The sequence below is a fragment of the Rattus norvegicus genome, chromosome 9 (assembly GCF_036323735.1).
Source record: "Rattus norvegicus strain BN/NHsdMcwi chromosome 9, GRCr8, whole genome shotgun sequence".
Taxonomy (NCBI): domain Eukaryota; kingdom Metazoa; phylum Chordata; class Mammalia; order Rodentia; family Muridae; genus Rattus; species Rattus norvegicus.
The window spans coordinates 83,973,740-83,990,227 of NC_086027.1; the positions used below are offsets into that span (position 1 = coordinate 83,973,740).

The 16,488-nt window shown below is 46.7% G+C and overlaps 1 protein-coding gene across 9 annotated transcripts in view; it reads right to left on the minus strand.

Moving 5' to 3' along the window:
• Positions 1 to 1,255: 1,255 nt before the first annotated feature.
• The window catches only part of Nhej1 (nonhomologous end-joining factor 1), a 96,167-nt gene continuing 80,934 nt past the window's right edge, over positions 1,256 to 16,488 (minus strand). For 8 of the 9 annotated variants that reach the window (XM_006245240.3, XM_039083877.2, XM_017596524.3 and 5 more), the window contains 3 exons: positions 2,741 to 2,858; positions 2,131 to 2,249; positions 1,256 to 1,723 (listed from right to left, as the gene is read on the minus strand). In XM_006245240.3, coding sequence (XP_006245302.1) covers positions 1,649 to 1,723; positions 2,131 to 2,249; positions 2,741 to 2,858 — 312 coding nt within the window. In that variant the 3' untranslated portion in view covers positions 1,256 to 1,648. Of the gene's footprint in view, positions 1,724 to 2,130; positions 2,250 to 2,740; positions 2,859 to 10,410; positions 10,596 to 16,488 lie in introns of those variants that run through there. The other variant, XR_005488935.2, reaches the window with a different exon arrangement.

Genomic DNA, 16,488 nt, shown 5'->3' on the forward strand with positions numbered 1-16,488 from the left:
GCTGGTTTCAGGTGGTCTTACTATGCAGGAAGACATGATTGAGAAGGACAGGGGGCTGTGCAGACAAGCCTAGGTGCCCAGGAGTGGTTTCTGGATTCTGCTCGTCTCACACAACCATCCTCCATTTTCAGACACTATCTTACTCTGCAGCCCAGCTGGCCTTGAACTCATAGAAATCTTCTTGGGGCATCCTAGCCTTAATGATTTTTAACTGGACACTGTTAGACGCCAGTTCTGTCTGGGGGTCAGTTCCTGTTCCCTGGCATCACAGCTATACTTACTTCACTATTTAAAGTGGGGTGAAGAAAGAGAAAGTCAAATTTAGGGGTGTCTGTAGGGTTGGCAGAGTGTTTGCCTAGCATGCAGGAAGCTCTGGACTGATCTCCAACACTGCATCAAACCATATGTGGTAGCACACATGCTTGTTTTTTTTTTTTTCTTTTTTCTTTTTTTCGGAGCTGGGGACCGGAACCCAGGGCCTTGTGCTTGTTAGGCAAGCGCTCTACCACTGAGCTAAATCCCCAACCCCCAGCACACATGCTTGTAATCCTAGCACTTAAATGTAGGCAGAAGGACCAGAAGTTCAAGATCATCCTCTTGTACATAGTTTAAGCCAGTGCACACCTTTAGTCCCAGCATCTGGGAGGCAGATCTCTGAGTTCATAGGCCAGCTTGGTCTACATAGTGAGTTCCAGGCCAGCTGGGGCTACACAGAGTGTCTTGGACCACCGTCTTGAGCCAGAGTGGTGGTAGTATGTATGGGTGTGTATAGAAAGACATACCGGGTCACAGCCATGGAAACACAGGTACACAGGCACACACACACACAGCACACACTCATTCACACACACACACACACAAACACACAGATTCCCCCCATACACACACACAGATACCCCCCCCACACACACACACATGTTGTTAAATTTCTTTTTCCCCCATCCATGGGACCTGACTTTAGCCCTACTACTTGAAGCCATTTGTAATTTGTCCTGACATTATGGTTTAGCCTATTCTCTATGCTTTGGAAGGAGACAGAAAAACACACCCAAGCTTGACAGAAATGTAATTTGTCTTGTGCCACCATGGAGAGAGTTCTCAAGATCAAGGTTTCTAACTGTGACTGACCTCAGGCCTCATGACAGAAGCTGACAAAGGATCTGCAGGATAGAGCTGGTACCAAGACTAGGGGAGACCCAGTTCTGTTCTCGGGAACTTCTGGGGTCCAGAGACCACAGACAAGTAACCCCAACGGTTGAGGAATGTGAGCATCTTTTATTCTGTGTTGAGGGAGCAGTTTTCTAAGGGTCATGTAGGACTGGTGAGAGACCCCTGTGAAAGACAGCTTGGTGTTTTGGGCATGCACCTCTTTGCAAACTCGCTTCATGTATCTAAGTTTGCCACAGATGCTAGTTCTAGAGAAAGAATGCTATCAAACGAGGAGCTGGCGTCAACCAAACGAGGAGCTGGCGTCACTCATATCTGAACTGCCAGTTCGTCGGACTCAGGCTCCACTGATGGAGTTCCCACTCAGGTGGCCTGTCAGTACAAACTCAGGCCTCTGACGGATGCTTTGCCACGCAAGCTCCTCTCCGGGTGATGCTAGGAAGCGGTTTTGCTCTCTTCTCGGTGGCTGAGACATGGTGAGCTAACTGAAGAGTCCCCTGGGCTTCTTCCTCTTGGCCTTTACCAGCTGAGCTCTATGCACAGGGCCTGAAGCAGCCTAGAGGGAAAGGAAACTCAGTTACTCTGTTTTGAAACAGACCTCTTGGCTCCTGGTTGGTTGAAGCCTTCTTAAAGTATCTGACAGATGTTTTGATGCTAGGCAGTGCTGTAAGAGTCTAAGTGGGCAAGTCCCTCACAGGCCAATGTCCCTCACAGGCCATCAATGGAAGCAGAGTAAGGTGAAAAGGGAGTGAAGGTTCATCATGCAGCCCGAGTGGCAGGAGGTGGCAAGGGAGGATATGGGCAAGCAAGATGCTCTGCAGTTTAGAATCAGCTCACAGGCTCTCATACTATCAAGGTGGTGTCAACCAGGCAGCAACTGCAGGACGATGGCCATGAGGTTCAGGTGCCAAGTTATCTCCAGTGCTCGGAAGAACACCCAGGAACTGCTCATGTGTGACTCACCATAGGCTCACATTCAGGCTCTGAGAGGGTTGGAGTGGGAGAGATCTGCTGTTCTGGCTGGTTCTGAAGCTGGCTATCAGTTCCTTGAGGGGAGGTGCTGCTTGATGTCTGAGGCTCTCCTGAAATCAGAAAGATCAATAGAAGGCAGAGAGATGCCCACTCTTAGAAGAGAAGCATCCACCAAGCATTTGGTGGACGAAGGGCAGAGTTTGCTATTAATATATTAACAGATTGAAGGAGCCAGCTTTTAGCTGACGTTGAGCAAATCCTGTTCCTATAAAAATTCCCAAGCCCACTTTCAGCACGTAGGATGAGTTTCCTTGACTCGCAAGAGGTGGTCAAGTCTCTAAACGCCTCGTTCTCTTGCTAAATCATGAGCACCTGGGCCAGTGTTAGTAATGAGGATATTCTGTGGTAAGATAAGTGTCCTGTATCTGCATTGGCCACATGACTACTGAGCATTTGATATGTGGGTAAAGTACACAGGAAATTAATTTTTAAATTGATTTAATTTTTATTAATTGGAATGTAAATAGATTATATGGTTAGAACTGCTAATCGGATACGCAGAGCACCCCAAGCAGACATAGCTGAGACTGGGGATACTCACCAGAGCCTTTATGCTTCTGCCTGGCTTGGACCTGCTGCTTTGTGACTGCCACATACAGGCTCTGCAGATTCATGGCAAATGGCCTTCCATCACCAACAGCACATGCCTCTGGCAATTTCTAGAGGAAAGGTGATACTGTAATTGATCTGCCTGGAGGTGTAGAGGAAAGAGAGCTGATATCCCACTGACAGAACTGCCATCGACCCCAAATAAACCCGACAAACCCATATGAGAAGTACAGTCTAACACAGGGCTGAGGCCTGCTGCCACAGCCAGCCCAGAGGCTCCCTGTGTGCTTCCCTCTGAAAGGCCACTCTGCGCCTCTCTCTGTTTCTGCTTCCTGTGAATGCTCCACATGTCTCTGGCCTCGTTCTTCCTAAGAGATGAGCCCTCCCGGGGCTGTTTAGGACACTGTCTGCCTGTGTTGGCAGTACAGTTCATTCACAGAGCACTTGCCTAGCATTCGGTCCCCAGGAGCACTGCCATACGCAAAGAAGCTTATCCGCCCTAAGTGTCCCTGGCTTGTATGGTTTGCCATCTTAACTATGTTTACTCCTCAGCTTCCTTCCACAGAAGAACGAGAAAAAGAATGGAAGCCAGTTTGGGGGAAGGGACAAATAGGAACAACAGAGTAGAAAGAAGAACAAAGTGATGATGACATGATGCTAGTCAGAGTCAACAGAGCTTGGGGACCTTTCCGCCCGCTTTCAGACTGGACTAAGCCAGCTGTGCTTTGCTGTGCTCTGCATGCTCATCGGTGGGGGGATTCTTCTTCCAAGGGGGTGGGAAGGTTTTTGAGGGGTGAGAAACGTTCCTCTTTCACAGAACAATAACATAAAGACACATACAACACAGAGATGTTATTTTTGCGTTTACTTATTTATGTAAGCATGTATGTAAACGCAGTCAGCAGGCAAACTGTGGGAGGTGGTCCTCCCCTCCCATCACACGGGTTCTGGGGGTGGAACTCAAGTCCTGAGACTTCGTAGCACCTTCATCTACTGAGCCACCGTCCAGGCTCCATAAGCCGACTTTCGCTATATCTGTGGAATTATAATTTCCTGAGAGGGGGTGACTAGAAAAAAGTTGAATGACTCCTTAAGATGATGATGGACTGAAAGTTGAGGAACCACTCTAAGTATATCAGTTTTGCCGTGTGCCGTGAGTGCACACTCACAGCAACATGCTTGGCCAAATTCTCTTTCCAACTGAACTGAGATGAAAGAATGGCTGAAGACTGAACAAAATACAATAAAAAAATGTGACGAGAGTATGGTGTCCCAAATCTAGCTGCACTTCAGGATCCTGGAATGAGTCCAGAAAGTACTTCACCTGACCCTAAGCATGTCAACCATGAGACCTCCCAGCCAAATCCGCAGGTCCATGTGAGTAGTTAGCTAGAAGCTTACATGAGAATCACTAAAGTCCTTCACTCATACACAGCTCAAGTCAAGGCACCTCGCCTGAGCTTTCAGGGTTCTTCTCAGTGCTGGGCATCAGACCCAAGGCTGCACACATGCTAGGTGGATGCTCTACCACGAAGCTACCTGCTCAGCCTCACAGTCATCTCTGAAAGCCACTGTGGGGGAAGAACGGGATAGAGAACTCGTGAGAAAGAGTGCATTGGGTGCTGGAGCACTAGGATTACAGTTGGTCTCCCTTGAGTAGGGCAGAGGTTGAAGAATCTGTTGATCCAACAGGGGATAATAAACATTCATCTTCCTCCAACCTCACCTCATAAACACTACCTCAGGCTTGGACTTTCTTTCATTTTATTGCAATATAACCCTGTTTTAATAAGGCTTGGACTTTCACTGGAAACTACAGACAATGAATCAGGGAGCCTGGAGTCTAAACTTTGCCTCCAGCAGTAATCCCCGTGAGTTATCATACCAGCCATTTTCAACTACACTCCCTGAGGAGGGGACTGAAACCAAGGGTAAACAGAGGCCATGGCACCTGTGCCCTACCTCTCCTTACTAGAGTCAGCTCTCTACTGCATAGGCTACTTCTTCCAAAGGATGGCCCTCTACTTGATGGGGAGCAAGCCCTGGCAGCAGGGAGAGCAAAGGATTCTCCCTTTCAGAGTCTGGGGTGTTTCCTCAAGAAGGGTACACCCTCTCCAGTCATCCACATACGACGTGGTAGGTACAGCACAGCCTGCATAAACAGGCTGGGCAGGGTCCAGGCAGTCCAGGGCCACTGACTTCTACCCTTTACATGGAATAAAACAGACTCATTTGCTAAACTTGATATTTTATTCCGGCACATGTTCTTAACTCTGAAATGAAGTATTAGAAGTAAAAAGGGACTCAAGCCATGACTACTCTGAACCTAGTCTAGAGACCTAACCTTGGTCTTACCTCTATTCTCCCCTTCTCAGAGAGACTGGCCCCATTGCCAACGGCTATCCCACTCACAGGTCTAGTCCCAGAAAAATATTAGCAATATCATTTACTAAACGTCTATCGTGTGCATGCTCTAAGTACTTTAAATATTAATCCACTTTCCCCCTCTTTTTCATTACCACTTTCCTGTCACCTAGAATAGCTCCTCTCCCATTAGGGACTCAACAGTTTGTGACTGAATGAACACGGCAGGCACTAGCAGTATGCATTTGGCTGAGGTAGTCAGTCTCAACTAGTAAGCAGAAAAACAGTTAATTCTAAGCAGTCCGCCTTTAGGAAATAAATATAAAACCACACTTATTGCTTCTCTGTACAGCATAATTAGTCAAAATGAAAATCTAGCCCTTACCAGGCTCGCAATCTACAATCTCTTACATCATAGCTTATCTGTTATCACTAAGGTGACAAGAAAACAGACAGATAAAAAGGAAGCAACTGAATGTGGGTGGGCAGGAGAAGCAGCAATTGGTATAGACTGGAGCCCTCCAGCATCATGGAATCCCTGCACATGCCCCCAGAATAGCCAGGGAAAAGAGGTATATGGCCACCAGAGCTAGGAAAGGAGCAGCATTAGCTCCCAGGGCAGGACAATGGCAGGGGCGAGGTGGGGCAGGCCACAGAGATCAAAGCAAGAATGCTGGAGTCGGAACTAAGCAAAGTAAATAGTGTCTCCTGCTGTAAGTATGCCTAGCCAGGAGCACCATGTACCAGCATAGAGCGGGTCACTGACCAGAACGGCAGGGCAAGAAGAGTCAGGTGAGCCTACAGCATGACTAGTCCATCTGATTAGCCCAGAGACAATTCAAGCCCCTCTCTGGGGGATGGGGGGGGCTGGGACTATAGATAGCAGGCACTATAGGAGGAGGTGCAAGGAGTGGCCACCTCAGTCCTGCCCTCCTCAGAACAGATCTGAGTGAAACATTGACCAGACATTAGTGAAAGCTAACCTCTGAGAACTCACATTTGCATGTGTGTGACAGTGTTAAGTGATCTGCTGTTACAGAATTATAAGCCAATGGTGACAGGAAGCCAGAGAAGACAGGGAATTCCAACTGAACTCCCTGAAAAAGCTTCAGAAGTGGTGATAGCAAGGTGAACCTTGCACAGTTAGACGCTGAGCACCATGGGAATATGTGCAGCACGAAAGTGTGAATATGTGGGCTGTGTCACGCAGAGTGCAATGAGAAACCTAAACACACACCCACTGGATTGTAACCCTAGTTAGGGTCACATTGTGGGGATTTCTTTGTGTTTCATAACTTACTTTCTCTACTTGATGGTGTTTGCCAAAGTTTCCTAGGCCCCCAAATAATACTGAAACAATGTGGACTCAGAACTCTTGGTTACATTTACTTCACTCCTGGTCCTCCATCATTGACATCAATAGTCACAAGCACTGTATAGCCACTCCTCACCACTGTAGAGCCCATCAGCCACTGTATAACCTCACATTGCCACTGTACAACCCTCCTCTCACCACTACATAACCCCCATCACAAATGTATAACCCCATCAGCCACTGTAAAACCCTCCATCAGCCACTGTATAACCTCCCATCAGCCACTGTATAACCTCACATTGCCACTGTACAACCCTCCTCTCACCACTACATAACCCCCATCACAAATGTATAACCCCATCAGCCACTGTAAAACCCTCCATCAGCCACTGTATAACCTCCCATCAGCCACTGTATAACCTCCCATCAGCACTGTGTAACCCATCAGCCTCTGTATAACTGTATGACCTTTGCATCAACCACTATATGACCCTCCATCAGTCACTGTATAATCCTTCTATTGCCAACAAATGTTTACCCTCCTGAGACAATTCACTAGGGCTCTGGTTCCTGCTTACACCATGTAAGACACTGGGGAAACCAAAATGACAGAACGTTCATAGAGTGTCTTTGATTTTTTGGGTTTTGTTTTTGTTTTGTTTAATTTTGTTTTTGTTCCTTGTTGCAGCCCATCTTTGCTTTTAGGGCCCAAACTGACCACCTTCTTTTTCAGTCATCACCACTTGATCAAATCCAAAACACATACCCACGGTGCAGACAGAAATTAGAGGAATCCCAGAGGATTTGTTGGCAAGAACTCAATGGGCACTTTCAACTAGAGGTATGTGGTCTGTTCCCTCATTCTTTTTTCTTCTGAGATGTTCCAGAAAAGGAAGCTTTAAAATCCCGAGAAAAGCTCACACTAATACCCAGCTCCCCTACAGATATGTGCTTCTGTCTGAGGAAAGATTAAACAGATAGAAAGACCAGGGGAAGCGAGCTAACCAGAACCCTCTAGCATCCTCCTTTGGGTTGCTTCTGGCATTTGTCCCAGAGCTAGCATCATTCCAAGGCACAGGGACTAACCCTCACCCTGTCATAGCCATCAATGTCAGACCTCCAACATGAGATTGCCTTAAAGGTAAGACATCCTCACCTCTCTCCTGCACTGTGGCAAACTCTGCTGTCTCCCTACAGTGCCCATACCTCCATCCTGGGACTCCTGGTGACTCTCTCAATTAGCTTCTCTCTGAGCGTTAGAAAACTCCTCTAAGCCCTTCACTGCCAAGGGGTTGCAAAATCAGCAAATGGGAAGAACACAAATGATTTAGGATGCATCTAATGAGCAGATCTCTTCAGCCATCTCTATCAGCCTACTGAAGCCTAAGAAACACCAAGGAGCTCAGGACTGAGCAAGTGCTGCCCTCTTGAGGCTTACACTCTAGAGAGAAGACCAATTTCATACTCTTAGGGGCTGGCCAGATGGCTCAGTGGAATAAAAGCCTCCAAGCAAGCCTCATATTCTGAGTTCAATTCCCAGGACCTACATGGAAGAAGGAAAGAAACAAGTCCCACAAGTTGTCCTCTGACTGCCACATGGGTGCCATGGCGTAAATGTGGCATGCTAAATTCTCTAGAGAGAGACAGAGACAGAGAGAGACACACAGAGAGACAGAAAGAGACAGAGAGAGTGTCGTGGGAAGAAAAAGAAATGAGTCCGTGAAATAAAATAACTTAGTCAAAATATTGTAGAGAGGGACAAGAATGCCATATATGTTTAATCTATCTACTTATCTATCCATCCATCCACCCACCCATCCATCCATCCACCCACCCATCCATCTGGGCATGAGTGTAAGGTCTCCTTGAGATGAGTTACAGGTAGCTGCAGCCCCGTGAGGTGGGTGCTGGTGACTGAACTCAGTTCTCTGGAAGAACAGCAAGTGCTATCGACTGCACAGCCATCTATCCAGCTCTAAACAGAGGTCACGGAAAATATCACAAAGTACATTTCAAAAAGCTCTAAATGGAAGTGAGAGAGTAATCCGTGTGGTCGAGTTGTTTTCCAGAGCAGTCTATTTTATGTCTACTATTCATTTTGATTATTCTTAGAGCCCTTTTCTCTTTTCAAGTGTCTCAGTATGAATGGTAAATTAGGTGGCCTCACTGCATGAGAAGACAAGCGTGGCAGGTAAATGGCAGGTCCCTGTGTTTATCTGAATCGTGACATGATGTAGCAGAGGATGAAATTATCCACTTTATGTTCAGAAGGGTGGCCCTGAGTGAGGAAGGGAAGATAGGCTGCAAGGTGCCATGGTTCGGGTGAGAGCAGCACAGGTGGCAAGCATCTCCAAAAGGATGGTGTCTTAGATAGGGTTTCTACTGCTGTGACAAAACACCATGGCCAAAAAGCAAATTGGAGAGGAAAGGGTTTATTTCCATCATTAAAAGAAGTCAGTACAGGAACTCAAGCAGGACTGGAAGCTGGAGCAGGAGCTGATGCAGAGGCCACGGAGGGTGCTGCTTACTGGCTTGCTCATCATGGGTTGCTCAGCCTGCTTTCGTGTAGGATCCAGAACCACCAGCTCAGGATGGCAGCACCCACAGTGGGCCAGGCCCTCCCCCAGTGATCCCTAATTGGGAAAATGCCTTACAGCTGTATCTCATGGAGGCATTTCCTCAACTGGGGCTTTTTTTCTCCGATGATTCTAGCTTGTGTCAAGTTGACACAAAATTAGCCAGCACAGATGACCAACACACCTTCAAGCTCATACACTGGGTGTCACATGAGAGGAGTCAGGCACAGGGTAGATGTAACAAAGGAATGATCTAGAAATCTAAAATGAAATCCTAAGTCAAAGGGAGGCTGGGACTGGAGCATAGCTCAGTGGTAGGATGTTTGTCTAGCATAGTGAAGCCCTAGGTTTGATCCCCAGCAATGAATAAGAAAGGAGGAAGAGGAGAAGAGGATGAAGTGGAGGGTGAGGAGGAGGAAGATGAGGAGGAGGAGGAAGAAGAAAAAGAAGAAAACAAACCTGAGCTTCCACAACACACAATTCATAAATTTATCTTGTTTTGAGGGAATGGGAAGAAGAGCAGACCAAGAATGTGAAGACCTATACCACAGAGCTAGTGAGGCCATTAGTAAGAGAACAGAGCAAGTATTTGGGGGAAATGGGTGTTTCCCTTTGAAGGGCACACTGGGGCACTGCTGTGTGCCTCAGACTGGTGTCACATGTGATACATGTTATGAGGTATCAGCAATTGTCTTGAAACTCTAATCCTTGGGCTGGAGAGATGGCTCAGCCATTAAGAGCACTGACTGCTCTTCCAGAGGTCTTGAGTTCAAATCTCAGCAACCACATGGTGGCTCACAACCATCTGTAATGGGATCTGACGCCCTCTTCTGGTGTGTCTGAAGACAGCGACAGTGTACTCATACATAATAAATAAATAAATCTTTTATAAAAAAAGGAACTCTGATCCTTCTCCCTCCACCTCTCTTCTGGGCATTCACCACCATGTGGAGTCAGCTCCTGAGCCTTCTCTTCCCTGGCCCTACTCCATGTCAAGCTAACTCAAGGCATGTGCAAAGGATAGCACGCAGAGAAGCTTATAAACCTATTCCGACTGGCATCCCAAAGCACAGGTTTTCCAAACAATTCAGCAATTCATCAAGACACAGGTGAGGGAGAGAGTCCAGGGTCACCATCCCTACCACCACACCAGTTCCCTGCTGTATTAGCAAGTCTGAAAGCCCCTGTTCCCTCACCAGGAAAACAAGTGACCACCACATACATTGTAACACTAGTTCGTGGACCTTGGGAGATAATTAATTAATATTGGTTTTTTAGAAGACGTTTTTAAATTATGTGATACATGGAGGAAAGTCTATGCAGTGGAGTGTATGTACCCATGGAGTCCAGAAGAGGATGTTGGATTTGGATTCGTCAGAGCTGGACTTACAGGAGGTAGTGACCCACCTGACCTGTAAAGCAAGTGCTCTCCACTGTGAGCAATCTTCCTGGTCCTCGTGCTTGTGAAGGGCACCTGCACAGGATGAGTTATGGCTCCTTGTTTCCCCACATCAACTCTTGTTGATTCTCAAACATTGCCTTTATTCTCCCACTTCTCAGAACTTGCTTAAGAGGCCCTCATTCTATTTGACCTTTGCAGGCAGGGGAAAGAAGCAAAAGAAGTTCAGTTATAATTCTCTCCGTGAAACACACAAAGCATGACCTCTCCTTTATACATGTAGATGTGTGTGTGGGCTTCTACACACACACACACACACACACACACACACACACACACACACAATTTAAATAATTTTTAAAGTATTAACAGAGCCCAAACTACCTAGCAGTGTTTCAACTGGAAATGCTTTTCATGACTCTTCTATTTCTTGTTTCCTTTCTAACAGGGCTAGGAAAGGCTCTGCTACATCACCTCATAAGGGCATTTGGAAAGCAGAAAAACGGGCACTCCAATCTGCCACCAAGAGGGCTGAAGGTCAATGGTTTGTGGTGGGATTCATCTCTTGACTGCTTGGCATGTTAGAGGAAAGCATAAAGAAGAAAGAGAGAACAGTAACACAGTGCTGAGGCCCAGGCTTCAGATGACAACCACCAACTGTCCCATCTGCTTCTTCACAGCAGTCACCTGGATAAACAATTTCTCCTGTTTTGTCCCTCACTGTCTGAACAGTCCCATATCAGCTGAATATGACCAAAGTACCCCATATGAACTACAGAAATGCCACGGTGAAACCCATTATTTTATACAAATAATACCCAGTCATGAAAGGAAAAAAATTGACTCCTCTGTCTGCTCGAAGATGAGAAACCTTGGTGACTTGGGGAAAGAGCACACAGCATCCTAAGGGCACACTGTCCTTTAAGGGCCATGTGGGAGATTAACAGCACAGCTGACACTGCTCAGTGTTTGGTCTGATTTCACTTTGTTTGGGTCTGTGCCTGTTACAAGGCCGCCTCTGACCACTGTGTCCTACCTCTGCTGACCTCCACAGTTAGCCTCTCTTTCACTTGTAGCATCCCCACAGTGCTGGGCCAGGGAGAAAACTAACTGAGCAGTCTGGCCACAAGCTTGTGTCTAGAGACCTTACAAATCAATTGTGGCGCAGGGATCTTGAAGATTATTTAACTCATAGTCTACTTTGCCCCTTTCCCTTTTCCAGTCAGGTGGGAGAACTGAGGCATGCTCACAGAGCATGTGCAAAAGTCCATGTGCTCACCCAATCAACTTCCCTGATCGCTTTCTAAGCCCTCGCTTGAACCTGGGGTATTTTTAACATCTGGTTCTCCCCCACGCTGGAACTACAAGAGAGACTAACATAGGGAAGAGCTCACACAGTCCCAGAGATACAGTTCAGGTCTACTGAGTATTGAGATTGAGAAGAAGGGAGGCGAGAAGGAAGGTTACACAGGGAAGGTCTAGGCAGAAGGCTAGAACAGTGCTCCCAAGACTAAGAATTGTGTTGATTTGCTTTGATTTTTGGAAAAAGTATCTCACTGGGTAGCTGGTCTTGAACTTGCTTGTGACCTTTTTGTGAATGTCACCACACCTGGCTAACTTTACAATAATGTGATTCTCTACCATCGAGATTGTGCCCAGGCTGCTCAGTCATTTTTCTCTCTAGCCCAACACTGTATGGATGCTACCAGTGAGTGAGAGCCTAACTGTGGAGGTCAGCGGTAGCAGGGCACAGTGGTCAGGTGTCAATAACTTTGTAAATTAACCCAACAAACCTCCTTATTTACCATCCCAACCAGGCACCAGAATCACTCTTACTTCATATATGTAAAAACAAAGGCTTGAAGGATTAATTGATTCTCCCAATGCACAGCAGAATAAAAACATAGAAGATCCAGAGGGGTGACCTTCAGAACCTTCCCTTGACCCACTAGGCAGAAGACCTCACAGCACCACCATGGACAATCCATTTCTCCCCTGAGAGGAGGCTGGTCTCCCTCTGAGAGGAGGCTGGTCTCTGCTCTGAGGGGAGGTTGGTCTCTGCTCTGAGGGGAGGCTGGTCTCTGCTCTGAGGGGAGGCTGGTCTCTGCTCTGAGAGGAGGCTGGTCTCTGCTCTGAGGGGAGGCTGGTCTCTGCTCTGAGGGGAGGCTGGTCTCTGCTCTGAGGGGAGGCTGGTCTCTGCTCTGAGAGGAGGCTGGTCTCTGCTCTGAGAGGAGGCTGGTCTCTGCTCTGAGAGGAGGCTGGTCTCTGCTCTGAGGCCCAGCAGTCACTAGAAAGTAGTTCCATCTCCCCCCTAAGGCTCTAAGTGACCCAAGCTGCAGAGAGGAAGAAGCAAATGCCTTCTGGAGGAGGTAAGCTGTGCTTAACCCCTACAGTCTCCCAGGGCACCAGAAAATCACAATGACTGTGCTACAGGGAGACGCTAGGTTCTGAATCGCCTTTAGAAAGAAGCACAGCCTCCCAGAGTCATTGCAGGAAGGCCCCAAAGAAAAATAATGGCAGAGGGAGTGGAAGTGGGGATGGGGGTGGGGGCAGCTGCTCTTATAAGAGCCCTTTGTGGTAGCTGCCTCTGAAAGGAGGTTTTGCTAGACAAGGTGGAACTTCTCAAGGTGACAAGCAAATGGCACAGACTGAGCTGTGACCCTCCGCTAACTCCATAACCAACCCCCTTTCCTTTGGAGGGCCAGAGCCCAAACTGTCCCCGGAGCCCCACCCAGCCCCAGCACAAACCAAGGCTTTCTAGTCTGCACAGCAACTAATGAGTAGCAAAGGGCTCGGGGGCCAAGGTGGTTTCCTGGGGGGATGAGTCCTCTGAGCCCCATAGTAAGTGCAATCACAACTCCCTTCCTTTGCTTTGCTCCCCACTCCTTTCTTTGCCCCAAACAAGCTGCTCCTGTCCCTCTGGCTCTGGCTGGCCTGGAAGGGGGACAGGCAGTCTCCACATCAGGTTATCACATCTCTCAAATTCTGCCACCTCAACATCCTTTCCCAAATAGAAATGAAACAATGTGGCAGGACCAGAAAGCAAGAGCCTCACATTTAACAACAAACCGGCAGCTCTGCCCTGGGCCGCAGTCCTGGGCCCCAGTACTGTGTAGACTTCACCGCTTTCCTGGTTTTGTGGAGCTGAGAGGACGGCAGTCAGCTGGGCCTGCAGGTGCAGAGGTGAAGTGGAGGACCAGGAGTGTTCTCTGCAAGACCTCTGCCACCAGGGAGATTCTCTTTCACCCAAATCCCATGCCTGACAGCTGGGAACACAGCCTGTGGCAGGTTCAAGGCCTCCTGCCTTCATCTGCCTGCCGCCTCCTCTCTGGAGGGCCACATGCTGTTTTCTCTCTGAGAAACCCTGTTTCACTGAATGATGTACCACTTTCCCAAACGTACATATGTGCACATATGCACACACACACACACACACACACACACACACACACACACACACACACGTACACACGTTCATCGGGTACTGGAAAATATGCGAAATAGCCTAAACTCTCACAATATTAGGACCAGCAAGATGGCTAAGCTAGCAAAAGTACCTTCCCTTGCTAGATGGACAATCTGAGTTCAATCCCTGGAATCTACAGTGGACAAAGAGAAGTGACTCCAGAAAGTTGTCCTCTGATCTCCATATGTGTTCTCCCCCGGTCCCCAACACACACAAATACATATCAGTAGTAAAAATTTTAAAACCTTTAAACTCTCAAATATTGCTTTATGGGAATAAAATGATGTGCTCACTTTAAAAAAAATGATTGTCAGTATCTACTAAATCTAAATATTACCTGTGAGCCAACCGCTCCAGTTCACTGTGCTCATTCAAACACAAAGGGACGGATTATGGCACAGTCTCACAGTGAAATAGCACACAGAAATGAAAAACCTGCCATATATAATAGGTAAACTTCGTAAGCAGAGTGAAAAGGTCAGACAAAATGAATGTATTTGAGATTACAGCATTTGGATAAGATTTTAAAACAAGCAAATTTAATGGTTATGTGAGAAGTCAGAACACTGGTTACCTTCTGAGAATTGAAAATTTCTAATTCTTTTAAAACATTTTTAGAGACTATTTTTATTTTATATGCATGACTGTGTCTGCACCACATGTGTGCAGTCCCCTCAGAGACACATAAGAGGGTGTCAGAGCTCCTGGGACTGGAGCGGTAGATGGTTGGGAACCACCATGTGGGTGCTGGGAATTGAACCTGGGTCCTCTGGAAGAGACACCAGTGTTCTTAACTGCTGAGCCGTCTCTCCAGTCCCCAAACTTTTAACTTTTGATTTGGGTGCTGGTTACACAGCTGTACATTTTATGACAAATTTCCAACTTAGATGCTTATTGGCAGTTTCAAAAATGAGCATCCTATATTTTAAGTGGGTTTCTTGTTGTTTTGAGACAGGATCCTACTCTGTAGACCTGACTGGCCTGGAGCTTTAAACATAGACCAGACCAGCTTCAAGCTCATGGGGCTACACCGCTTCTGCCTCATAAAGACATGTACAGCCACATCTTACATTTTGATTCAAAATATTTATTAATAAAAGAAAAACACCCTGAAAACAGATAATTCCTCAAAGAGGCAACAATAGGTTACTCTGTGACTTAAATGTTGAAAGCTGAAAACATGATCGCATAGTAATAGTAATGTGTACATTTTGGAGGATGTGGATAAGGATGTGGGTTTTCATTAGACAATAAAGCTCTGGGTTCAAACCTCAGCACCACAAAAACTATACACAAATATTCACCACAGCATTGTTCACGATGGCCAAAAAGTGGGGAGAACTCAAACGCCCATCACAGATGAATGGACAAACAAAACTATAACATAGCTGGGCACATGAGAGGACTCAGTGGGTAAAGGTACTTATTACATGCAAGCTTGGCGACCTGAGTTCAGTCATCAGAGTCCATATCACACCATGGTGCCCTTGCCTCCCCACCCCCCAAATCATGCCCACATATATACTACATATACGCAATAATAATATAGTATAATAAAAATGTTAAAGGGGCCAGCAAGCCAGACAACCTAAGTTTGGCTTCTGGGACACACATAGTGGAAGGAAGTGCTGATACTTGCTTCAATACATGTACCTTGGAAGCACAATGCTAAATGAAAGAAGCCAAGTGCAAAAGGTGAGTGAGTTTCACTAACCTGAAATACTAAGAATGGATACATTCCGGGAAACAGAGTAGCTCAGTGAGTGACTCCTAGGTTGGGGGAGGGGTGATTAGAGAATAAAGCAAGAGACCAGAGACCTAGACAGCCTTTAAAGGGCTTCTACAGTCAGAGGCACAAGTACCCAGTGCCTGAGCAACTAGAGTCAGCGTAGAATTGAACAGAGGAAAAGCTCAGAATCTAGAATCAAACTGACCTAGTTTTGCATTAATCCATTACCTACATACTTGCTTCGTTATCTTGGACAAGCAACTAATTTTTTTGTGCTTCAACTTTTGTACAATAAAATTAGTAAAATAAAGACTGGGGATGCTGCTCGGAGGTACAGTGGCTGACTAGCATGTGTGAGGCCCTAGATTTAACCTACACATGCACACGAGCACACATGCACACACACAATACACACACACACACACACATGCACATACACACGTACACACACACGCACACACATATATGCACACACATATGCATGCACACACACAAACACACACACACACACACACACACACACACACACAGTCCTTATCCAAGAGGACTGTCACAATGATTGTCAAATGAGATGATGTAAGCAATGTATTAATTCTGCTTCCTTGAGAGTTCCAAACACTCTTAATTACTAGAAGGCAACCAGGAAAGATACTTAGCTTTAGCACAACATAGGCTCTACAGTCAAACAGCTCTCATTTAGATCTATGGGTCCATGACTCCATCTGTCTAAGCCTTTGTTTCTCCAACTGTGTAAAGGGAACACAGTACTCACTGCAGTGCCCGACACCTAGGAAACACGCAATAAGTACCAACTGTCACTATATCCAGTCAACAAAGAAAATTATTGCAAAGTCAGTCGCAAGCTGTGTCCTGGGATGAAACAAGCTTCAC